This window comes from Anser anser (assembly GCF_964211835.1).
Source record: "Anser anser genome assembly, chromosome: 5".
NCBI classification, from domain to species: Eukaryota; Metazoa; Chordata; class Aves; order Anseriformes; family Anatidae; genus Anser; species Anser anser.
Window position 1 is genome coordinate 5,717,733 of NC_139725.1, and position 26,867 is coordinate 5,744,599.

Consider the following 26,867-nt stretch of genomic DNA (forward strand, 5'->3'; position numbering starts at 1 on the left):
TCAATGACTGCACGGCAAAGACATCCTTATCACATCACACAATGAAAAAAGCTTTCTGGCTGTCAGACCTAACTGTGCTTTAATCTACCCTACCTCGACAAAGACATCTCAAATATATATATATATTATTTTTTTTTCAAAGATTGTACATCAGATTCTTCAAAGATAAAACTACTTCTGCCAGACCTAGCTAAGCTTCTGTTTTCCCATACCTACCTATCCTAAGTTGTTGTCTGCCTGGAAGTTTTTATTGCTGAGGTTCAAAACTTGGAATTGGACTGGTGCAGAAAATCTTCATTAAGGTAGTTTTTTTCCTGTAACAGGGTTGGTTTCCCTCCACCCCCAAAGATGGTTCCCATCCAGAGACTGGAGCTCACCACCAAAGCAGAGTTATACAGAAAAGCCTGAGATGGTAACTGTACATAACAGTGCATAACTGTGTCATCTTATTGGTCATTACACCACATCACAGTCTCACTGTATCGTCTGCCTCTCTCTGTTTACCATTCCAACCAGAAGCCTTTTTGCTCCTCCCTACTGTTCCTTAGCTATACCGATGGACAGGTACTTAATCCAAGTCTGATTTCTGCGTCACAGCCAGTTTCTACTCCATCACAAAACCTGAGCTCCTGTGACTGGAATGCTAATTTCCGGATAGTCTCTTCTGAAGGACTATGCACAGAACTGTGGAAAATTCACACAAATGTTGCCCCGCATCCTTACCCACTGTTTCGTTTATATACTCAGTCTCACAGACACTCAAGAAGACATGCTTCTTCTTAAAAGCCAATCTGTCTTATTATCCTGTGAATCATTATATTTTTCAGTTGTTCAAAGACTACAGTAAATACAACACTGGATCTTAGCATGACAGGATTTTCTTAACTTTGCCCTTTCTTACCATTTTCTATTATTACTGGAATTAAATCTAGCTCCTTAGTCTCACTTCCTCAGAATTATCTGTAATATCTCCATAAAGATAAATAAAACATTTGCATAATCAGTCTTCTACTGAGACAATCCACATTTTTGCTAGCAGCCTGATTACTCCATTTTAAGTTCCCCCATATGTAGACGGATGCCATATAATGCTAGGGATATATCTGTTTTGTTTGTGTTTTTGTTTTTTTTTTTAATTAAGGTAACACTTTTCTGCAAAACCAGAGCATTTTTATCCCAAACGAGCAATAAAATAAGAAAGACAAATATTTATAAAATCCCCTTACTAAAATGTCATTAGCACATCTTATTCAAAATGTAAACAAAACACCAAACCATTGCAGCCATATAAACAATCATATATTTCAGTCATCCTGAAAAGAACTTGAAGTTAACTGTAACCCACAACTTAGACCCAATTAAAAAAACTCATTTCAACTTCAGCAAAGTCTGATATTCTTGCACCTTTTTTTCCAATGGCAATCCTTCTCCATTTGTCCCGTAAGGAAACCACAACCATTAAGTTCAAATTTTGCACTTGTTTTTCTTAAGGAACAGGTCTTTTAAACATAGTAGTACACAAACTGTAATAAAAGCTTAACTAAAAAAATAGAAAAGATACAATTTCACTAGTATTAGATTACCACAATTCCTATTAACAGACTAAAAATGCTGCTAGATACTACAAAAAAAAAATACTGATAGTGATGTTATTTTTTATATTTTGTACCCCTTCCATGAGAAATTGTTTATTAAAGTACCAGAATTTCAATTAAGCCACAATTACAATCATTATATAATTATATATTGAGATACATTAAAATGACATTAAAGTTGTAAATACAATATTCTCTCATATTAATGCTCCCTTCTGCTCTTTATCATTGTCAAACAACAATTATGGAAGTTTTAGAAAACAGGCGTAACAGCTGTGCCTTTCTATTTGATTTTGCACACTCGGGTAGTACAATATACGTGAACATGAATTTTAAATATTATTATCCTAGTGTTATTTTGTATAAAAAATAATTGAAAATAATGACAATCTACAAATATCTGTAACTAAATCTACCTACCCAGGAGTGGCAGGGCTCTATCAGCACATCTCTACATTACTAGATCTGCTGAGCTTTTGTGCTCCGTCTTCCAGAATATGTTCTTATTAACTCTTCTTTCACTGTACTTCAGTCCTACAAAGGAATGATGGGTGACATCTGAGTAACAAGGCTCAGGAAAAGTGTTAAAAAATATCCAAATGACCAAATATTTTAAATGCCATACTCAAACAAAGAAACAAAAAGTGCATCGTAATGACATGTTCTTAACCTCCTCTATTTTTCCTCCTCTGTAAAGAAGATATTCATAAAGACCAACTTAACTGAGAGCAGGTCATCCTTTAAGCACAGAGATTCCTCTCACAGAGTCAGAGCAGAAGCCTAAATGTAGAAGCCCTCTAGACTTCTACAGGAACTTTTCATCCACTTGCAAGGAACTGAGCACCCTTTATGAGATAAGTTGTCCATCAGCATCTTTACACCGTGTGCAGACCCCTGTGTTATGGGCTCTTCACCTTTAGTCAGTCCCTGCAGTGTGGTCTTCTGCCTTGCAGGTGACTACACGTGGTGTTTGCAGTCATAACCTACTTCATCCTGCCTTGCCTCTAACCTTCAAAACCCCAAAATTTCCTTGATCTAGCACAGAGATAGAGGGGTGAGGGGGCAGACTTACTGCCTCAAGCCTGAAATGTTTCACTGTTGTAGTGACAAAGTAAAACAATAAAAGTGCAAATAACAGTTTGGGAAGAGAAGAAACCAAGCCAAAACAAACTACTAAAGACAAATGGATGGAATGAAACGCAGCTTTGATCTCTGCAAGTCAAAAAGAAGTTCAGACTCACCCCAACTACTGAGAAGAACAGCAGATTTGGGGCACGTTCTGACTATCTATACTGTACGTGCACACGTGAGAAGATTTGGGGGTACAGCTATAGATGAAAAGTTTGTGGCTGAAATGACTGCACAAAGACAATGTGAACACACAGACTGAAAAACATTCAAAAAAGACCTAATTAAGACTTTACCTGTTTAGCTCTTTCACTAAACAAGAAAATTGCAATCACTTGTTTTGAACCAGGTGTTAAGGAGGTTTCAACAGGACTGAGTACATTCACATGTATTCACTGCTGCTTTCATCCGGAGCGGTTTATTTCAGTTCTGTTTTGAAAACCTGTAACCAAACAACTTTAACCCTAAGCTGCAACGTGACCTGGCACACGGCGCTCACACATTTCCATATGCACACTTGGACCTCCTGGCGTTGGCTAGTCTGTTATAGCTCTGCCGTGTCGGCAAGTCACTACAGGACGAGGATATTAAAACAGAAGGGGGGTTCTTAACGGCAAGCTGAGGGACGGCGGCGTGCGAGAGCCGCTGGGGGCCGGGCGGCTGCTGAAGTGACCCGAGAGCTGGAGGAGCGACCCCGCCCCTCAGTCCTCGCCCCTCAGAGCCGGGAAAAAACGGCCCGCCCAACGGCCCGCCCAACGGCCCGCCCAACGGCCCGCCCAACGGCCCGCCCAACGGCCCGCCTCGCGCTCCTCTAACGGCCCTCCTCGCGCTAGCGCTCGCGAGCACACCCCATCTCCCCCGCCCCCCGCCAATCAGCGCGCAGGGCCGTCCCTGCCGCCGCGGAGGCTTCTGGGCCTTGTAGTCCTCGCCAGCGCGCTCCGCGCCGCGCAGGCCGCGGGGAGAACTACACGTTCCGGCTCCCCCCGCGGCCGCCCCGCCCCGGGGCCGCGACCCGGCGCTGTGGGAGGGAGCGGCTCCGGCGGCAGGAAGGCGGCGGAGGGGCCCAGACAGCAGCCGCGGCCATGAGCTCGGCTAGGGACTCGCAGCCTCAGCACGGCCTCAAGCGAGCGGCCTCGCCCGACGTAATGGGAGCGGGGGCGGCGGGGGGCCGGGGGCCGGGGCCGGGGGCCGGGGGCCGGGGGCCGGGGCCGGGGCCGGGGCCGGGGCCGGGGGCCGGGGGCCGGGGGCCGGGGGCCGGGGGCCGGGGGCCGGGGGCCGGGGCCGGGGGCCGGGGGCCGGGGGCCGGGGGCCGGGGGCCGGGGGCCGGGGCCGGGGCCGGGGCCGGGGCCGGGCGCAGCGATCGTGTGCTCCCCGCAGGGCTCCAGCAGCTGGGAGGCGGCGGACCTGGGCAACGAGGAGCGCAAGCAGAAGTTCCTGAGGCTGATGGGCGCCGCCAAGGTGAGGCCGCGCCGCTGCGTTAAAGCACCACGGTGTTAAAACGTGCCGCCGCCACTAACCGTGACGCCTGCTTAAATGCTCAAAGCACCCTGCCGTCTAACGCCACTTCGTGCCTCTAGGGAGACACTTGCTAATGAGTGACTGCTTAGCCACCGTATTGATGAGCACCAGTCCCAAAGTGGGACTGCAATAGGACGCGAAGGCTGAGCATAATGTCAGAGACTCAAAGGGTGAACTGTTGGAACCTGGATTCGCACTCCTCTGGTGTTGCTATCGCGTAGTTTTCGTATCAGGTGGTCACCATCTTTCCTTATCTAGCATAGTAGCATGGCTTGTCTTTGGAGTGGCAAAAAACAGGGAAGAAAAGAGACAGCTTTGGGGTGTGGGAAGAGGAAAGAATATCTAGTTGTGGGGGCTTTTTTCCAGAAAAATTCAGTGAACCATAAAAACGAAATGAGCTTCATCAATGGATAGCAGTAGTTAGCTAGCAAATCGTACAGTCTTAGAGTTGGTTGTCAAGATTTGATTGGAAATGTTTCCCACTAGAGATTTCCAGAATGTTGGCAGAGCTGTCAGTGCCTAAAGCTCCAAAACAAACTGCATTTTCTTTTAGAAAGAACATACTGGCCGCCTTGTTATCGGAGACCACAGATCAACCTCTCACTTCAGGACAGGTCAGTTTATCCAACAGCTGCTACAAAGTTGGAAATCAAATGCTCACTTAAGAACATCCCAGAACTTTGAGCACGGTCAATGTCGCAGGGAGGGATTTCAGGTTTTGTGGCTGAAAGTGAAGACAGATCCGTTTGCGAAGTTGGTAATTTCTCGTTAGAGTACTGACAGTTTCTCTGACCGTGCGCATTCACCTTCTGAAGCCCAGGGTCAGAAAAGTACTTGATGGTCAGTTAAACTTGTGTACGAATGCCTTGTAAACCAGGGTCTGCAGGTCCTTGTCGTATTTTCTTATCAAAATAAGAAAGTAAAGTGTTATTGCTTTTAGTACCTAGCAGTATTACGCTGCTTCTGTGTTGCCGGGTATGGATATCCACACCTCTAACTCAGTGTGTGTGTTGGGGGGGAAGAGAACAACAAAAAACCAGGATCGATTTCTCCTCCAACCTGATTACCTATTGAATGGAAATATCTCTACCTTGAAGCAACGAGATAGAAGAGGGGAAGATATGCAAGGTCATCTTGGAATTAGCACTAATTTGATGTTATATAACATACAACTCCTTATCAGACTTGCTCAGTCAAAGTACACCAAAATGAAGCTGGGCTGGACTGTCTGACAGAAGCTGTAATAAAACTGTATAGAAGAGCAACTGTCAAGAGGTTCAGAAAACTTATTTCCCTGATATGCCCCACAAGTCATTTTTCAATTGATGAAAAATGGTGGGCAGGCCAAAACACCAAGGGAAGCCTGGGGATTGTTTCCAGGCTCTGCTATTAGCCTGCAGAGTGACTGTGAATCACCTCCTTGGACCTGAATTTCCTAGGGTGCTGCTTCTTAAGGAATCATAAATACTCAGAACTGCATTGTTATTAGCAAGAAGTGCTGCTTTTTCACAAAAAATCAGGACAGCTATTTTCTTAACACTTTACTTCCTTTTCCAACATAAGGTTTTCCTCCTCCTAGAGTAACAGATGGCTCTACCTTCTAAATGAGGAAAAGTTTGTAATATACTTTTGGTTTACAGTGATATAGGTTAAAAACTAATGTTGTAGAGCTTTTTGCGGGGAGGATTTAGAGGTTTCTACTTTTCACAAGAACAGAGGATACTCAACTATTTTGGATCATATTTTTCCCCCCAGTAGAAATGCTCCTTTATTTACTTACACAAACAAGTAGTACTAAAGGGCATGTAGAAGTAGTAGCTCGTGTTCTGTTAACTAGATAAGAAAATTAGTTTTCCTGTTAATTCCTAAAGGTGGGCAAGAGTAAAGAGTAACTGTTCCTGATAATTCAGGCTGCATGAAATAATTTCAGGTGCAGCTCTATAAACAAGAGTGGTAGTATTGTTCTAACTGCTAATGCAATATATTAATTACAGTTTAATTATGGTAATCGTGTGCTATACAGTGAAGGTCAGAAACTTTGTCCTGGCTGTGACATGTTGCAGTACTGGGGGGAAGCACAGAAAAGTCATACTGGTTGCACCTACCTTGTTGAGTAGAACATGCACTGTGCATGGTACATCTCTGTCTGAAGGCGTCAGGTCTTAGGAACATACTGTCCCATCAGACAGATGTATCACAGCAGTTTTGCTTGCACACTTGATAACACTGCTTTTAAATCTGAATGGTTTGTATACAATAATACCCAATCCAGTAGTTTCTAAGGAAGGTGGCTACATTTAAACTTTTTCACCTATATTGTGATAAACTTTGAAAATCTGGTGACTTTGTGTAATTTGATGTCTTTATTAATTTGAATGAACCATAACCAAAGTACACTGGACATGCAGGGGAAGAAGACAAGAAAATGAATGAAGAACTGGAGTCTCAGTACCAACAAAGCATGGACAGCACCATGTCTGGACGAAACCGGCGCCATTGTGGACTTGGTTTCAGTGAGGTAGTAAGTTAATTATTTCTCTCATGATTTGGCTGCCACTTCAGTGAGACAAGATGATACATGGTTTAAAAATCTAATAACCGTGCATTGTGGTGAACTTGCACGGTTTCAGTTAAATGAGAAACTCACTGGAGTCGCTTGACCCTTATTTGTGTGCGCTGTTGTGGCCACGTAGGTGCCTGGAGATGATGGATGCTTTCCTTTGTTCTGAAAAGTGCTATGACATACTCCATAGTAGTCAAGACTGATTAGGACAAAGTTGCAAATATATTAAATGAGTGTTGTCACGGAATACATAAAGGGGGGGGGGTAACCATCTGCATTGTCACAGAGAGCTAATTAATCTGTTTTGGCTTCTTGCTGCTGTGAGGTGCATACCTCCCTATGGCCCTGAAAACTAAGCAGAAATAGAGGGGTCAGAGGAGGGAAACCAGTGCTTCAGTGGGTTGACACCCACCTGGTCTTGTACTTGCAAGGAATTACATAGGGATGAGCAGAAAGAGAAGTGTGACCAAAAAAAAAAAAAAAAACAACCAAATTGGGTTATTAGGAAGCTGTCCTTATTTGCCAGTTGATGTCTCTCTTTTTTTTTTTTCCTCCCGCTGGCACCTATTATGGCATGAAAACATGGATAATGTTTCCAGAGAGAGTAAAACAACTCGTGCTTAGAGTTCTTAATATTAAAACATGGACACATTGCTCCTTAGGTGCATGAACAAAATTCAATTTTTGGATCCTTCTTTTTAGCAGTAGCATTGGATTACTTCAGCACTCCTAACGCTGATTTGTAATGCTGTGCTAAATTTATTTTCAAAGATTAATCATGACTAATCGTCAGAATTCTTGATGATCTATCAGTTAGTGTCAGCGTGTCTCATTCCCTGACAAGCATTTAAGTGTCATTGTGTACCCGGTACGCAAAAGTAAAGAATTACAGAAGTGATGGAAACTGAAACTTTTCAAACTCATTTAATGCAGTCTTTAGAGTTTCTGCTGTAACGAAATAGGAAAGTGGCCGAAGAATCTCTGGCTGTTACAGTCAGTATTGTTAACCAGTCCAGTGGGGTTCCTTTCTGTCTAATAATTTGTGTATCAAAGACCTGTGTTTAGCAAGCTAGCCCACTTTAGAACTAATACGAAAGGAGCCATTTAGCACAGCCTTCTCACTGGGCACATCTAAGAGCCACAATGGAGTTGCCAGGAAATAAGGGTTTATCTGTCTCATAATCTGAACTTCCAGTTTCAGGAAGGTGAAGAAGAGGCAGCTGGACACTCCTCTGAACGCGAGAGTTCAGAGGACTCCGAAAGCGGCTCTGAGTCAGAGCAAGACGAGTCTGCAGAGGAGCTGCAAGCTGCTGAAAAGCATGATGAAGCTGAGGTTCCAGAAAACAAAAAAGAAGCGAAAAACAATTATAAGATGATGTTTGTTAAAGCTAGTGGTTCATAACTGCAGATGTAACAGCTTTGTATTTAAAGTACAGTAAGCCTTATTGTTACAGTGCGAAGTGGAGGACTGCTACAGCACAAATCTTTGTATTATGATTTTAAAAAGACCCTGTTAGATGACAAAAAGTAGTACTTGCTTTCAGTTGCCATGGATAATGTTTTTATGGGCACAGTGAGACTCCTGGTTTTTGTAAAGTGTATAAAATACTGGATGAAGAAATAAATTCCTTTTGTTCCTGCCCAATCTGTACTATATGTTATCTAAACTACCCTTCCCTTTATTTCATGCCAGAAAAGGAAAATTCCTGTTAGTGGCTTCTTCAGTTAGCACCCTAGTCTTGAATTTTTAACTATAAGATTACATGTGAATTATTGGATGTTGCAGTAGTTGTAAAATACCAATATCAGCACTATTTTGTGATGTGCTAGAGCTTTAAACAATGATTTTGTCTATAGATGCTAGTGTTGACAGGGCTAAGAACAGAAATCGCTCACTTTTGTGACAGCATTAATCACTGTATCTATCTGAAGTCCTACAACAGCTGTTGGGAAAAGATGGTTTAGAAATGCTTTATACAGTAGGAGATGAGTTGCTTCTTTTTTTCAGTTTATAATAATGATGGGGAAAAGAAACTGCAGGGAGGGTGATTTGTAGTCCTTTATACCTTTCACTAGAAAAAAAGTGATTTTGAATGATTGGCACCTGGTTATAACACTAAGCTGTTATTTTTAATAACACCGCCTGAGGAAATCATTTTACTTTGAAAGAGAAAATATACTTTAATAATGAAAAGGATATAAAAATCATTTAGCTCTTTAATATAGAGAGTACAGAGTTTCATGCGAGCCTTTCTTCCTTTCCTTGCCATACACACATCACTTGGATGTCTATGTAAATTACCACAAAAAGGTTGTACCTTTCAAGTAAAGCTGATATGCTTAAAGAGTCAGGACTTCTAGTAACTCCTTCCAACAAGAATCAACCGTATCCATTCCTTTGCAAATTTATAGCTTGTCATACTAAAGTAATCAGTAAAATAACAGAACTTTTTAGACTTAATTTCCTCATGAATGAATGAGCTGCCTCTTTGCTGGGAGGACAGAACAGCAGACCTGTACGTGTAGCGCAGCTTCATTCTCTTACAACAGTGTTTCAAGAAACACTCCAGATGCTTGTGGGGAATTTTCCATTTCTGTGTGCTATTTATTACGTGCAGATAAAATTTGCAAGCCATGTGGCTTACATGAAAGCAACAGTATGTGCTATCGTATAGGTTTATTGAATAAACAAACATAAACAGTGCAGCATCAATTGTTGGGGGAGGACTTGGAATAAGATACACTATGGAAAAAAATAAAAGCAATATGACTGTAAATAAAAAGTTTAAGGTAGCTATTTCGTTATAGTTGTGCTTAATCCCAATTTATTAAGTCATTAACTTTTAAGAACTTTGAACAGCAGCCACTCTCAAGTTCAGCGATTTGTACTTGACTTGTATGGATTTTTTTTTGTTTTTCCAATATTCCAAGATTCTAATATGTAGGTAGAAATTAAAGTTGCTTGTACACTGTTAAGAAAAACCTCTCCATGACTTAATTTTCCTAAAGACGGAGCAGCTACTGTCTAAGACACTTAAAGTGTCTAAGACACTTGAAAGCACACAAGTTGATGAACTGTTATTCCTATTTGAAAGCAGGCTTTGAACTCACACTATATAGACAACTTTGCAGACAACATATTTTCATAGAAGCCTTTCATATCTTCATCAAGATGTGGCTTTGGCCAAGGCCTAAATTAGTGGAGGTAGGAAATTTGAGAAAGATGCTCGGGAATAAAAGTATAGGCATACCTGTGTTGTTACCAGATCTTTGGGATTTTTTTTCTCAATTTTGGATTTTATTTTTTTCCACTGAGCAACCTCATTGCAGAAGAGGCTGTATCAAAAGTGCCAGCCCAGACATGTCCCATTTCTGTGAGATCCTCAAGACAGAAATCAGACCAACGAGGCAGTCTCTGCCTAGGTCACGCTCTCCCCTCCGTCCCCCAGTCAAGCTGATTGATTAACTCTCCTTATCAGACTGAGATCAGTTTCCTCCTGTTTGGACACTCTGGCTACATTTAAACCAACATTTCACTTTTAAAGTCTTTTAGATTTGGCTGCTGCCTACTATTTATTGCCTCAAGCGGTGTGCAATCACAAAAGTGCAGGCTGCAACATGGTGCATATACACCAACCTGCCTTCTCTGTGCCAGCATTGAAGCCAGTGCTGCTCATGCAACTGTTTCTTCTGCAGCTGCTCAGCATCCACAGGGCTCTTGTGACTTAACGCCACCATGCATCTAGACAGGGGCTCAGAAAGCGATGGAATCCACCCCTGCAGGCCCTGCTGCTTTCCCACTAGCCTTGAAGGAAGGGCGTATTAAACCCTCACCTGTGGGGTTTTCTCCACAGTGCAACCAACCTGGGAAGACCCAGGAAAAGCAGATCCCACTGGTAGTCCCCACATGGGCCTCTGCCTACAGAACAGGCTGCCACAATGAGCACTGCCAGGGGCCTCCTCTGCCCAGCTCTGCCCTGAACTGACTGCAGCCTCCTGCCTCATAGAACAGATTTAGGCATCAGTCCCAAATACAAATAAATAGTTCACATAAGAATAAAAAGTAAACTGAAATTAGGCATTTCTGATAAAAGCTGTTACCAGGAAGAGTCAGCACAGTGTAGCTTCCATTCCCGAAGTGCACAGCCAGTAATATAGTGAACATCTGATGAGGTTTGGTGCAACGCATTTCTAATGCTGAACTAAGACTAACCTGCTCAGAACACAGTCATACCCATTTCTGTGTAACACATATTATGTCAGCACCTGCACTTCCATCTACGAATCAGCACCGCTAAGAAATTTCTTCTATGCTGAGAAAAGCTGATTTAGTTCAGTGTAAATTCTGCAATTTTTAATTCAACAGTCAGCTTTAGCAATATTTGTTATAAAAGCACCAGGATTAGTGACTTACAGCAGCAGCAGAACACTTGCAGCTCTCAGCAGAGAGAGAACTGAGACGAAAATCAAGATTGTGTTTTGGTTGCTTCTGTAGTTAGTTCTCTGCCTTTTCAGGCTGATGTGGAAATTGCTCCCAGAGATGACAGCAGAACACACACACACAGATCCTGAATCAAAGAGGCCAACTGCATTTGTCTTTTCAAACACGATTTGGCCACTGAAATTCCTCAACTCAAAGACCATCTCAGTAGAAAGGCAGAAGTCTGCCCATACTTGTACATGCCTTTGGAAACAACTGAAGAACGATCTGTCACAGAGCAACCACCACATCTGGTAGAGGCTCTAAACCACACTGACACTTCACCTACACAAAGGTTAATGCAGGCACAGTACCAGCATTTGGCTTTCGAGGACCGAGAACACCTGAGCAGGTGGGAAGAACTGGTGCGCCTGTCCCCCCTCCACCTGCCCTGGAGCAGGGAACCCCTCATGAGTACCATCACAGCCCCGCTGCCCACAAGGCCCTGCACTCACAGAAGAGGATGCTTCTAAGCCAAGTAAAAAGGGATCTCTATTCTCACCATCGTACAGGAATTCTTCAAGGCCAAGAAAACCTGATCTGTAAGGTGCCCTGTACCTTTATGCAACTGCTTTACAGTTTACTCTCCTTTTTTTTCCTGAAGAGGAGGCTGACAACTTGATTCCTGAAAGCACAATTTATAGGCCAGCTTCAAAGCTATAGGTCCTTCTGAGGCACTGGTTGGGGAATTCACATCAAAGATGATGTGCACATGTTGTTCTGATGTCAGAGAGGACGGCTGGCAGAAATCTCTGTGGATTTACTACAGTCCCCAGAACAGGGATTAAATTATGCACTGAAGCTGCCTCTGTAAACTGCAGGAGACAAAGAGAATAAGTGGCAGTGCAATATCTCATAATCAAAGCCTGGCACAGTTATTTGCATTGGTCTCTTGCAAACTGTCAGGGGATTAAGAGAAGGGACATGTGTCAAGGTACACTCACTGAAGGGACAAAGTGGAAGTTGGTTTTGTTTGGTTTTAAGACTGCCACCTCAAGTACACTTTTTCCTGAGAAAAATGTCTAAGTAGTATACAGGTGTTCAGTATCATGATGGATAAATAAAAGTTTCCTCAGTTTTTGCACAGCATTAAAGAAGCAAAATGCTTAGTGATTTAATCTAATTTGACATGGGTTTGAAGTGCAGGTGCAGAATGAGCTCACACCAACAATTTGTGCTATTATCTGTCTAAATCCAGTACCATTTATGGTGTCCATAGCTCAGGAAGATCTAGCACAGGGAAAAAAAAAAAAAAACACCTACCAGAAGAATGGAAACTAACATGTAATAGAAGAGAGGTTTTTTATATCATCAGTCAAGCAATACAAGAGCTCATATAAAAACCACTTCCTCACTTTGAACTTTTACACAACTGCCCACCTTGACCTGCAGGGAAATTTTCTTAAACCACTGAAGTATGTGTGCTCATCACAGGTGTATCAAGCCATATTAAAGACTGCAGAAAAAAGTTTGACAATCTGAACTGGTTTCTTTCCACCCACAGATTTATTGCTAAATAAATTGCACCAAATGCAGGTGAAGCTTTGATCCTTAAATGTTTGGGGCCAAGTCCCCTTCTTCTCAGCCACTAAAATCTAGTGATTGTGAACTGTTTGTAAGTATGCCATCAGCACCTCTCTTTCCAAAGAATATTTTTTTGTTAAAAAAGTGACAATCTTAACATAAGAAGTCAATACCTGACAGAGAAAAGAAAAAAAGACCCAGTTTACTCAGTAGTGAACTGAAGAAGCCATGCTACTCAAAGCCCAAATAAGATCTGCACATAAAATCATTTGCCAAGTCACTTTTAAACTGCATCCAGACAAGTGAAGAATTCTCAGGCACGTGGAGGGATTTGAGGCAAGCAGGGAACACGGCCATACCCGTGCACTGCTCCTCTGTTCCCTCAGGGTCTCGGACAGGTGAGGACTTGCAGAGTGAGCAGAGCAGTTCTGGCACTCGTCCGATGGTCTCTCGGCTTCTGCTGATTCTGCCTCTTAGCACCAAATGAAAAGAGAACGGGATCAACACGTGTACACGTGTGCACAAAGCCACCGCAAACCTCTGCTGGGCAGAAGACAAAACCCTGCTCTGGGGGAGGAGGGAGCGGAGAAGAGTATCCTCAAAGGCTCAGTATGGAAGAAGCAGAGCAAGGACACAGACAAACTGCTCAACATGAAAACGTGGCCAGAAAAAACAATAACAGAGACAATATAGGAGACAAACAGAATTTGAAGTGATGTTTCTGCTGTCGGCTAGCTTTTCCCCCCAGCACGGTACAGCTCAGTGCAACTAAAAAGCCAACTGCTGCATTCCATCCGGGTTCCACCTTGCACAACCCATCAGCCAGCGTTTCAGAAAAGCCTCTCATGTATCAAGAGATGAACCAGAAAACAACGTTAAGGCTTTTCTCAATTCTGGCTCTGGAGATAAAAACAAGGCAGCCCAGCCCAAGACCACCGCAGGCCCCGCAGCACCGCACCTTGCAACAGCAGAGCACAGTGGCTGAGAGAGAAACGCTCGCTGGGGCCAGGCTCTGGGCCAGGGGAGATCAGCCTTTTCTACCCCTGGCTCTGGGACAAGCTGTTGCCATGGGGAAGAGGAGGGTTTCACCAATACTAGCCATTCTTAACTGGAATTTGGCCGAAAAGAACAAAGCAAAGCAGCTAGCAACAGCAAAGAACCTTCCTATAACCAAAACACTACCTTATGCCATCGGTGATCGTCTCCATCCACTGCCACCATCAACACTACTCTTATTTATCCCCTTCACAAAGGTGTTTTTTTGTTTGGTTGGTTTGTTTTGTTTTTACTAGCACAATGGACTTACGTACTTGCCAGGTATTCTTACCTCCCCCTCTACAATTTAGCCCAACTCCCTTTATCAAAGCGTTTTGTTTCTGCCAGAGCCAATGTATTTCAGCTCCTTCAAGCTTTTTACAGGTATCTCACTTCAAACCACTAGGCTGTTCCCCTCTCTCACCTCCAGCCTCTTACTGAGTCTTGTTTGCAGATACATCTCTGCCATTATTTCCTACAACTCACTACTCACCCTCGTTTTCTTAATTTCTTTCATCCTTCAGTGCTTTCTTATGCTTAGCTCCTGGTAAAAGGTTTCTTTTAGTGGGAAGAAGAAAAAAAAAACAAAACACATTATTCTTTAAGCTTACATCTTATAACTGTTTCATCAATAACTGCTGGCCGGAAAAAAAAAAAAAAGCTAATTCATAATTTCATAATGTTTTGTCTGGAGGCTGTTTTACGCTCTCTGTAAAGCAACCAGGAACAGTTACAAGTAAATAACAGGTAAACAGGGCACAAATGTGTGCATATGCAATGCCTTCTGGTTTTATTTTCTTTTATAATTAGCACCCCGAGTTATTCTGTCACCTCCCCGTAATTTCATGGTAAGCTTTATAATTTTACCTTCCTCTTAGGTATACCTGTAGCTTAACATTCAAAGTATGGTTGTTGCACAGAATACCTCAACAGACTTGTATTAAAAATGCTCTTTAAAATTCCAAAGCTTTGAACTAAAGAAATATCTCAAGAAGTTTTCATGGAAAGTTCATCTCAGTTGGTTCAATTCAGCCACAGTTAGATGCACCTTTTCAAATAATGGAAAAAAAATGTAAAGGGGTCAGACCCAATCAATACACTTGTTCAAACAGAATTTCAGGCACTGTGATGTGTGTACTTTTTGTGCTCTTTCTTTGTACTGCTCCACTATGAAGAAAGGTTGCTTTTGCTAGTAGAGCAATAAAAGTCTTAGCCTTTTGAATACAGCCAAATAACCAATGGGAATGTTTACTAGGTGTGGAAAATATAGCTATTTTTCATGTCTTTCCTGTGCTCATCTTTGTTCTTTTTATAACTACGCAATACATACACACACACACCACAAGCAAACACTTTAAAATACCCGAAGACAGACATAAATCAGAGGAGTAACATCAGATCATGCCTTCTATATCTTCTAAGTTTTGACACTAAGTAAATCCAGTCTTTCCTTCATACAACATCCAGAAGTTAATTGCTAAGACACATGGGAAACGTGCGGTTTTACAGAGAGCAAAACCCAACAATATAAAATAAATACACATATTTAAAGGACTGGAAATCGGATGGGCAAGTGAGGCTGGTGCAAAAACGATCCTGTGAACATGCTGGGTGTGCTCTGCCTGTGCCCAGCACCAACCTCCCCTCCAAAAGGGGTGCCTCAGGCCACCTCACTTGACCTTTGGCAATTTTTTTGAAATAGCAACACACAAGTTCAGTGGCATCTTTCAGTAGCTTCTAGTTACAGACATATGCAACTTTCCAGAATAGCATCCCTCAATACAATTGTTTCCTGAAAAATCTCTCTAGCGAAAGTGTGCTTGTTTTGTTTTGTTTTGTTTTTCCTCCAACTGTTCCAAAACAGTCTGGATGCCTCCGAGTACAGTCATTACCCAGTCCTTCAAAACACACAGCTTTATACGCTCATACAAAGTCAGGCAACAGCTCAACAGGATTTCGTAACAGCCTATCCATACATACAATAGTGAAAAATGGGGGGGCCGAGGGGGTGTTACACAAGTTCAGAAAGGTGAAAGCTGTGCTAGTTATAACTATTAGGCTGCAGTTTTATAAATTCAGCTGTGTAATAAATGAAACACTAATAATGTTAGTACAAGAAATTGACAACGCTGAAGAGGAAAGAATGCCCTCTACATAATTTTTGCTTAGTCTAACATTACAAAACACTACAGTGAAAACAGTACCTTCAAAAGAACTGCTTTCTAATTACATTTCTGTTTAATTATAATTACACTTAAGCTTCTTAATAGGCAGTGGAAAAGTGTTGCCTTCTGACTGAAATGATATTGAACAGTAGTCTGCAAGTAGTCATCATTTTTTCTAGTCTTGATATCAGAAGTAAGACCTATAAAATAACATTTTGATGGAAACAAAACTGAAAAAGGAAATCGTCCCAAAGCAAACACTAGATACAAATGAAACTTAGCTGTAATTATTTAAAGACTACACCCATCCCTGTAAAAGGATAGTCACTGAAGAATAGCATTTCACATATTTAATAAAAAGTTTTAGAAGAAAATCAATCGACTTTTTTTTTTCCCGAAGTACGGAATTAACTGCGGACATGGAGCAAAATCATTAGAGAGGCTCATCTCACTGAAAACATTCATGGTATAACCATTTAGGGCAAAATCCTCCTCTTTCATGCAAGCTTGAGTGAGCAGATTTTGTGTGCACGACTGAAGGAAAGAAAATGAACATCTCCTGCAACCTGCAGAGCAAAACTGCCCACAGCCCTTCCCCTTCACTGCTAGAGCAGCAGAGGACTGCGCTCCTCACCCACCAGCTATGGCCACATACTCTTCCAGCCTGCATAACAAAGCTTCTGGAGAAAGAATGCAGCTTCACTGAACCACAAAACCTGTGGTCAAAGGCTCCTTTGTGTTTCCAGCCCGAGTGTCTGAGAAACAGGAGGAGCGCGTCCTAAGCAGCTCAACCCTGAGTTCCTGCCTCATGCGTCTGGAGCTCAGCTGCTCCCATTGTTAAATGCTTGCTCTCGAGGTCGCAGAGTCAATGCTAAGCCACAGAAATACTTCTAACTGCTTCTCTACATTTTGTTCTAGATATCAAGTTCCAGAAGAAGCAAACGTTTCCAGTGGCCTCCGTCAAACTCCTGTCAATTGAGTTACAGCAGAAATCAGTATTGGTCAGTAGCTAAGTGCAATCTGCACGGCCAGTTGACCACCAGCCAGCTCTTTGGCCAATGCCACTTTCACCTCCACGTTTAGGTGATGAGTGAGTGACTGTGAGTTACTTTTGATACTTCATTTCACCAGAAACTAAAGGACCAAGAAAGTGTCAGACAAACACACATCTGCAAAATAGAAAGGACAGCATCGTAGTTGGTTGTATTTAAGGCAGTACCCTGAACAATCTTTCTATTCAAGAATAAACAGATTTAATCAGATGGTAAGAAACATTTCTAAAAAAAAATGAAGCTTTTATGTAGGGGGGAACTTGATTCACATCCTAACAATACAAGTGCAAACTTTGGGAGCTTCAATGGGATTTGAATCCATTGAACCCATTGAACCCATTGAACCAAAGAAGGGCAAAACGTGGTAGCAACACGAGCAACTCTGGATTTCCAACTGGATGGATGCTGGTAAGAGAGCAGATAAAACAGAGGCGAAAGGAGGCAGTTATGTTAATATTTTAATCTGTACATATACCATTTTCCAAACTGTTACATTTTATTTAAATTAATGTTTTCTTGCAAAATAGTCATTTATGCTTTCAAAACTTTTTATAAAGGCAAAAATAAATCATTATTTTGGCAAAAGGCTTTGAAGCTGATACTGGCAGTATTGAGGTAAAATAGATTACATTAGCTAAATATATATTTTTAAGAGTATTTCTGAGTACAGTGTTAATATAATATGATTTCTGTCAAAATCTGAAACTTGAAGGTCAGTCAGTTTCCAGGGGACTATATCTATCACTTGGATATAAAAAACAAGTTAGTGGTTTCACAAAATACTGCAGAAGTATTTGTCAGCCATTTCTCATCTAGAGCTGAACTCAACTAACCATTACATAGTATTGGGCAATTTTTGCGTATCTTGCACTCAGTTCTGTTTTGTCTTCTTCAAGTAAAGCAGTTGCAGCCATTCATTTAATCTTATTTTCTCCTTATGTAACCACCTCACCCTTTGCCCTATAAGTAAGTAAAACACTGAATTTCAAAGTTTGGCAAAGTAAAGCACCAGGAGAGCTTACGTACAAAATTAACAGGTGCCACGTTACGTTAGTTTTACCGTTTCCAGGATAAATACTAGTCAATACATCATATTATACTGTTTATTGAAAAAAAATCAAAAGAAAAAAATATATTTTCTAGTAAAATGGCATGCCCTATTTTTTATTGCTTACTTCACATATTGTAATTTAAAGTTTTCTTCTTCCGCATCTCAACTTTAAAAAATATATATAATTTGTTAACTGTTTGTTACTACTGTCAAGAGCAACCTAACAGACTGTATATCGATACCATCAAGTTAATCATACACAATCAAGAAAGGAGACAGGAGTTAAAACTGGTTATCATTATGGCTTTCATGGAAAATTTCATCTATACAGTGGTTATTAATATTTAGAAAATCAAACTAAAAGTTCCTTGCAAAATATCATTTCATGGGCAAAAGGGTGGGTGATTAACTCTACAAAAATATTCGATCCAAAACACCCTTGCATTAAACCTCTCACTTGAGTTAGCTCTACCCATACCCTATGAATGTGCATCTAAGATTGTTCAATTTACATTTTTTTCATGAAACTTTACATTGTGCATCTGAGCCTGAGGGGGAAGTAACAGCATCCTGTAACAACTACCTAAGTAGTTCCTCTTAAAATGAATGCAGCCCTTGATTTAAACAAATTCTAAAATACATTCTGTTCTAAAAATACATTGTCAGTATTTTACAGAGTTTATTAAAAGTGCCATTTATTCATATAAAAAGTCTGAACTAAGCTGAATTCAGAATAAAATGTTTTGCAATTCTCTTCATTTTCACAGAAAATCCCCCCATTATTCTCTGAACATATTTCCAAAAGAACGTGTGATCAGCCGATGAGCATCTCCACAGAAAGCAGGTAATGAATCTCCTCTTTCTTCTCTGCAGTGTCACTAGGTGGGATTTGCTTTGAGTCTTACGTCAGTGCTCGCTTACTGCTTTGGCTGGCGTGAAGTAAAACGAAACACGGTTAAACATGAAAGCAAGCAAACCGACGCCAAGCAGCAAGCACTTTCAGGAAATGTACTTTTGTGTCAAAGCCTCCTGCAGTTTGACAGAATGAACGATTAATATAGACACATTAAGCAAACAGCTATCACATGGCATCACCGAGCTCAAGCTCAAACTCTTGGGTCCCCTGCATATTGCTGGTTATTGCAGTTATTTGCTTAGCAATTTTCCAGGCACACATACATACACATGCATGCATGTATTTTTATACAGACATACAATACATTTTAAGTCTGCCTGGAATCACAGAATGGTTGAGGCTGAAAGAGACCTCTGGTTGGAAAGTCACCCTGTCCAACCCCTGCTCAAGTCAAACAATATCCTGGCACCACACTATGTTTTTGGGTTCTCGAGGCCAAACATGGGTACCCCCTATTCACATGTGAAGATGTCATGTCACAAGCAGTGATAACCAACTGGTGTATTCACTAGTTGTCAAGTGTTACTCAGATATAGCAAAGGTAGTAGAATTTAGTTCTCAGAAAGATAAACTGCACCAGAACAAAACCAGCTATTTCTGTCAAGCTCAGTATATGTGCTCCAAATGCCTGCATACGTTCTCTCTTGCTCTGTGTGTAGCATTTATCCCAGGCCTTTCTGAAGACAGGTCACTGGGAACATTCATGAAAGGCCCAAAGGGGCTCTTTTATTTACATTTTTATATTTTGCACAGGTATTTGACTCTTACTTTAAATACCTTTGTTTTCAGATTCACTAAAGATAAACACCATTTGAGGTGTTCACTCAATCAATCCTATTTACTGCTTCATCTGTGTTTTGTGGCTTTGTCCAGCGTCAGGCAATAAAATTTGGCCGAAGGAAATCAGAAAGATGAAAATAATTTCAAAGGGAACTAGGGACACATGGTGAGTGCTATAACTAGGGCACTTCTAGCAGGCAAGTATCATATTTGCATTTCCCTATTTCAAATAGAGAAAACACCATAAATACTACGGGGAAGAGATGATCCACGCTTCTTTATAAGGGCAACAAAATTAACTGAATACTTGAAATGTCAAAATTACCTACTCAGAGGCAAAAATTAATTATTCTGTTAGCACAATTCAGTGAAAAACACACCCAAGGCACAAAACAGTCAAACACTATTGCAGAATTAGTTACGTAGGGCCAAATTTTCAGCTCACCTCAATTAAGACTCAAATTTTAGTCCACGTGCTTTTAGACATCAGCCCCAAAAATGAACCCCCCTGCTTACAGAACTCTGTTTGCACGTTGGATTCTCTCAGGAAGCAAACATACATGCCACGTGCAGGCAAACAGCCCTACACGCCCCAGCTGTAGCCACAGCAGGACACACCACTAGCCATGGGAGGGCAAGCTGCGGCTGAAAATCTGGCCCCATGCTGCCACGAGCAGAGATGTCTCTTTCCTTCACCACAGTAAGATTATGGAAGGTCCTTATCTGTAAAGCTCCAGCAGTTATTTGAAGACTTTATTAGCCCACATGTTAGCTTATTAGTAGCAATATTTGTTACACAGGAATGAAAGGTTTCTGAAAAATGGATGCATGCGTTCATTTGGATCCGATTTTAGTAAAACTTGTTAAAATTCAGCAAGCCACAGCAAAGATACAATGGCAAATCAGACATGCCAAGAGCAGTTAGTTCTTACTTTTAAGGTGTTTAAACAAATGTGTAGTGAAATCCATTGCTTAAGGGGGAGTGAGATGGCTGTGGTACAGAAGGTGAGGGTGCTTTAGGTGGAAAGGTCAACTGCTGAGCTAGAAGGGATCACATACACGAATTAGGCTGCACAATCAAACATTCGTATCAAAACAGAGCCACCTCAATTTTCTACCATGTGGATAGGAAACCTGATTAGTACCGCAATGAGGTGTTACATTATTTTAGTTACATGGAACACAATTTAAACAACATTTCTACTTGCTATTTTTTTCTATTAGTTGCCTTAAGTTATGCAAATAAACATTCCTGTTTTGATGAGAATATGGACAATTATCTTAAGGTGAAGTTTCACTGGAACATATTAAGGCACACAATACTGACATATCTTAATCAAATTCTCCTTTTAAAATCACAGTTCTGGAATAGCACCAAATTTACTTGGTTTCAAGATTTTACTGCAGTTGTACAGGCTCTCAACATTTCATTTGTTACATGCCAAAAAACAGACATAAGGGTGCTATATAGAAAATCACACACACAAATATTATAGATGCATAGAAATATTTTGCTTAATATAGTGCATGATAAATACATTTTCAGATCTCAGCTTGAAACATCAGAATAAAAAAATGCAACAATATAAGTATACTTGTTTATAAAGTAGAGCAATGGTGTAGTATTAGAGGACAATCTTAAAACTACAGAGACTGAAACTCAATCTTAAATTCTGCTTTTTCATTTTGGAAGGCCAAAGGTAGACCTGTTTCCAAAAAAACAGGGAGATATTGGGAACTGACTTCTTGAGACATGTACATTTGACTTTAATCTTTCGGACTCTTGGCATGATTTCTGTTTACAAGGTAGATTTTCAACATGCTGCACTACAGGAGTTAGACAAATGCACAATTTATATTAAAAATGATTTATAGTATCACAGCATCCTAACACAAGTTATCTGCTTTACAAAAATAAAATAGGAAAAATTAAGCTTTAGTTCTTTCAAAGCAAATCTTTTTTACTATATCTGGACATTTAGGTTTGGATTTTCAGATATGGTCTGCTTCATCAGCAAGAAACAACTTTGGCAATACATATTTTAAGTTCAAACTACAAAAATAACAATGTGAAGGAATTTGTAAAATTAAATCAGAATGTGCAATCAGAAGCTCAACACCTTACATAATTTTCTTTTTTAACCACTTTAGATCATCTTAAAATTTCCTATAACCCCAAGCTCTTTTTATGGTTTGTATATTTTCAATCAAAAACAAACTAATATGGCTTGCTTTTTTTTTTTTTTAAGAATTATCCACATTTTTGTTCTTCTTTGTTTTTAAAGGAGAAAGTAATAATTGCAATCGTTGTATAAGAAATGAATATTTGAGGTAGAAATGTGGTAAAGAAAACTGGGCACAGGTGTAAACATGCGGACTTCCTTAAACAATCAATTCCGTGACTATTACCTATTTTTTTTTTGGTTTTGTTTGTTTGCTAAGTGTCTGAAAGAAAAATAAGCCGGGTGCTATGCTTCACAAAGGTATTAAGCTAATATTAAAACAAGCATCTCACAACTGACTGCAAATGTATTTTTCAAGCAGCACTTAAACATTTCAGGGAAGACACATTTTAATTCTCTTCAGGGAGAAGTAAAGAATTAAGTGGATTTCTGTGGTGACATATACCCCAGAATATGTGTTAATCTCACTTTGAAATAATTATAATAAAAACTTTAAAATGTAAAAGCAAAAATTGTACTGCATAGCTATTACTAGCTACCTCACAACTACTACATTAACTATAAAATACAGACAGATCAAACGTATTTCAGCGCCGTGCAACTACTGCACCTTCACACACACACAGAAGTGTGTTAGCTGTCCACATGAAGACTGTTTACTATGGCATACTCTTGCTGTACTGACACAGGAATAATGTCAAGAAAGGACTGTGCTTGCTGGTCTTAGTTTTGGTGCCATCTTTTCCCAGAAGAAGCTAAAACTCATGTGGCAAAATGCTGTGTTGGTTCATACCTCCCAAACACAAAGTCCCGCTCCATAACCAAAGCGTGCAAGTCAGTGTTACAGTACTGAGGACCTGCTTACTAGAACTGGGACCAGACTGCCTGAGGAGAAGCCGTTTCTATGCAGAGATGCCTGAAGTTCCAGAAGGTTTTCCCTGAAATGCTCCCAACACCTTACAATTCTGTTTATTTATAATATCTAGCCTCCTCAGTGAATCCTTATTATTCCTTCAAGTCTGTTAATTTCCCACAGAACCCCTCCAAAATCTCAAGTCTGATAACCTGAAAATGCATCCCTTCCCCTGAAAAATCACATTACCCTTAGGTTTAGCTGCCACCACATCTGAGTATGCAGCCACATTCAATCCACAGTCTGTTACTACAGATGTGTGTTACGCATCTGAGTATTGGAATAATCTGTCTTTAATGGAAAGGCCTTGAAAGCTTCTGTGGCAAGTACCAAGTGTTTAAACTGACAACTTCAGATGAGAAACGTGCATATTTTTTCTCCATCATAGTTAAAGCTTCCATTATTTCCATTCTCCACTGGAACAGTGAACTGTGCAAGTTATAAATGGCTAGTCAAGTACTTGCTAGAATAGCTGCTGCATGTATTAATATGCCATACAAATCCGTTAACTTTTTTTTTTTTTTTTACTTATTTCAACTATAAAGCAATCAAGAGTGAAATTATCATCTTTAATAACATATTACAAAGGGTCTACTGATTTCCAGGCATCAAGCAGAATTCATGCATGGTTGTCTTGCTCTGATCTCTAATCTTGGTCACCAGACAGAAACATACCAATACCCATTTTACAATGTCTTTTTCAGTCTGTTTTTACATAGCTCAAGCTGCAAATGATTATACTATAGTTTCAATCATCAGCCCAGTGAATCTTTCTGTTAAAAATAAATATTTTCCCTTCATTTTATACATCATTAACCATTTTACTTTTAAAAGTGATTACAGATACAGCTTACTTCAGACATAGTTCACATTCATAGAAAATGTTCTTTGTGCTATTAGTAACAGCGAGTTTCCAAGTTCTGAACTTTCTGATCACACTATTTTCTCCCATTCACCCTGTTCACTGAATACCAGATACTACTCCATGTAAACCTTTAGCTTCTCTGAATTTGTTACCTATACACACTTCTCACTATTTTGAATGTGAATGGCTAAAATTCTCTCTTTTGCCAGAAGTTCAGCAACAACCACACACAACTTTAGAAGCAAGTAAGAAACAGCTGTTATGTTGTAAATAACTAAGTATTACCTGCTACCTCCTTGCTCCTCTGAGAGGCTTCAGAAGCCAAAGCGTATGATATGGTAATGATGCGTTCCTGCTCTTGCAGCTGTGAATCTAAATCAACTGAGTTGTGCTTGTCCTGGGCAATAGTAGGCTGTAGATTGTGCATACTAGTAGGAAAGTGCAAAACAACATTAACATTTACAAAGATAAAGAAAAATCCACTCTGCAGATGAGAACAAGCTTCAATACATACAGCAAGTTTTGGATCTCACACATCAAACTCCGTATTTCATTGAGGTTCTTTGAAGTAATGTTAGATATTGTATGTAAATGACCATAGCAAACAAAGACAAATGATGCAGCCATTACACATTTGGTCACAATATCTGCATACCCTTAAGTACATCTGAAAGTCCTTTGTAGTAAACGGGTTGTTTACATGAAAGCACTATAAAAATGTTATTTATTTGAAGTTGTTAATAAAATTTCTTGTTAGGGCTCGGAGGAAGAGATGTAACCTGGTGGTCCTCAGATGCAGACTCTTCTACAGTCTTACAAAGAAACTATATTTGCAGGCATTTGAGGTAACCAAATTATTGAAACTGAATGTTTCAGCTGACTCTACATTAGCTCTAAGTATCCAGAAGAGTTCTTTTAGAACTCCACCTCTCTGCAGACAACAGAAGCTTGCTCTCACATTGACTTATATTCTGCTCTGTGCCTTTCCTTCCTCCTCACCCTCATCTACAAGCTGTTTGGTAAAGACTCACTCCTATTTTAGGATGCTCTGAACAAGAAAATGGACATATACAAAACCTGTCATTATTAATATCTCTCCTGTATCCTGTTCTATAAAGGAGCTTTAAGTGTACTAAGTATACTAAACTGTATGCATTTTCCACCACGCTTAGATAAAAAAAAAAGCCACCACACTCAGGCAATTAAATTGAACAGGAAATAGACTGTTATATAATGTCAGATTCCAATGTTTAACACCAAACTACAGATACGATCTGAAAAATAACTGACCTTGATTTAGTAAGAATACTCTTTATCTTCTCTGCTTTACGCTGCCTTGCTGCCAGTTCTTCTGTAGAAAGAGGTTCTTCTGGCTCCATCTCAACATAGCGTTCTGGAATTGCAACCTTCTCAGGTTTTGAAAGCTGTGGAAAGAAAGCAAGCATCAAGTTTTAATAACAAGGACTTAAACCTTGAGATATACTCTCCTCAATGTGAGAACACAATGGAAACAATAAAGCAGAGGTCTTCACGGTCAGTACTTGTAGCCAATGCTAAACATTCCCTTTGGACATAAGCTGATGCCCTTTTAACAGTGTCTTTTTCCTTCTTTCAGAAGATAGATCAAACAAATATTAAGGGGGATTACAAAAGAAATTAGAATCAATAGGTAACCTTTTCTTCAGCTCAGTTTAGAGCCCAAAGTAGGGCACTACCTCAAGTTGCTGCAGTAGAAAGAAGAAACCGTATACAAGAGTGAATGGACAGAGTTTTTAAAAGAACACTGGAAAATATTTATGTCATGCCAGTGAGGATTTCCTATAACTGAAAGGAGATATCACCTGAAGTTTTAATCCAGGGTACCGCTCTTTTGAGACCACATTTTCTTTCTCTGTGAGCAGCAGAAAAGAAAAAAAAATCCCCAAACCAACACTTTATAATCATTGCTGGAAATTCCTTGACTCTAGATTCTGAAACCTTAGGTGTTCAAAAGTTGTCTAGGGAACTGACCCAGAAATACGCTTACATTGGGCATTTAACAACATGTCGAATACACACGGTGATGTAGACTGAAAATTTTAATAACTGAACCGATTGCACAAAAGCTAGCAACAAGTTTTTGTCAGGATCAGTTTCTTTGCGGAAAAATTTTGCTTCTAAACCACCTAATGAAAATTCAGTTTACAAATGGACTTTGAAAATGAATGCTTAGAACATGAAATGGACTTAGAAAATGAATGCTTAGTAGAACAGACTACTTTCAAAATGCACAAACAGCAAATGCATGAATAAACAAAAGTGATAAAAGGAGAACTATCCCTCCCATCCCCATTGGATTTCTGTAAAATACTCATAAGGCCATGAGTTTCCAAAATTCAAAGTTTTAAAAGTTGGCCATAAAGACACAACTGAGTACCTTGCCTTATGAGGTACAGAAGTGGCCAGGTGAAGAGGACGGGTAAATGAAATGGAAAAGGACAGCATGGGTAACCTGAGAAAGAAGCTTTAAATCCAGATCTTCAGGCCCATTTCAGTCACTCTGAGGTATGACAGAAATGCCTACACACAAACGTTTCCTATCTTAGGCTGGAGGTGCTAGTTTGGATGTAACAAGTGATTCAAGAAGCCCTGGAGGCCTTCTGGAAAATATTTTAATAGAGTGCAACTAGGAAAGGCAATGCAGTAATAGCATTTTTTCTATTTCTGAAGTTTATAAGAGCACTGCATTTTGTGTAGAACATATTGAAAGATTAATGAACGACGCATTTGTACAGAGCGATCAACAGATAATGGCTCACGTTCATCGTCTTAAAAATGTCTCTCTAAAATGGTACACTGGCAGCTGCTTTAAGCAGAGTAGAGGTGCTTACTAGTCTAACTATCATTAACAATTTCATTGACTTTCCATCTAGCATGGCATTTTACACAATGCATACTTCTATCTTTCCACTTGTTTTACTCTTTCCTTTCCACCAGATGGCTCAATCGCATTTCAAACAAATACTGAACTCATTGGAGTGGAAACAAACCTCGTGTCCAGAACACAAAATCACTTGGAAAGCCAGCAAAAAAGCTTCTTCTGTTCTGACCAGTATAAAG

General features: G+C 40.3%; 2 protein-coding genes across 22 annotated transcripts in view; one reads left to right on the forward strand and one right to left on the reverse strand.

Moving 5' to 3' along the window:
• The first annotated feature begins 3,706 nt into the window (after positions 1 to 3,706).
• Positions 3,707 to 9,597, forward strand: LOC310901118 (small acidic protein). Its single transcript, XM_083840250.1, has 5 exons — positions 3,707 to 3,865; positions 4,101 to 4,181; positions 4,795 to 4,855; positions 6,650 to 6,759; positions 8,000 to 9,597. Exons 1-5 carry the CDS (start codon positions 3,806 to 3,808, stop codon positions 8,204 to 8,206), a joined length of 519 nt encoding a protein of 172 aa, XP_083696376.1. The 5' UTR covers positions 3,707 to 3,805; the 3' UTR covers positions 8,207 to 9,597.
• A 7,903-nt stretch (positions 9,598 to 17,500) lies between these two features.
• Positions 17,501 to 26,867, reverse strand: part of PLEKHA7 (pleckstrin homology domain containing A7) — a 149,869-nt gene continuing 140,502 nt past the window's right edge. For 17 of the 21 annotated variants that reach the window (XM_083838637.1, XM_083838638.1, XM_083838639.1 and 14 more), the window contains 4 exons: positions 25,059 to 25,192; positions 24,054 to 24,196; positions 20,740 to 20,848; positions 17,501 to 19,040 (listed from right to left, as the gene is read on the reverse strand). In XM_083838637.1, coding sequence (XP_083694763.1) covers positions 20,751 to 20,848; positions 24,054 to 24,196; positions 25,059 to 25,192 — 375 coding nt within the window. In that variant the 3' untranslated portion in view covers positions 17,501 to 19,040; positions 20,740 to 20,750. The remainder of the gene's footprint in view (positions 19,041 to 20,739; positions 20,849 to 24,053; positions 24,197 to 25,058; positions 25,193 to 26,867) is intronic. The other 4 variants (XM_083838641.1, XM_083838643.1, XM_083838640.1 and 1 more) reach the window with 1 other exon arrangement.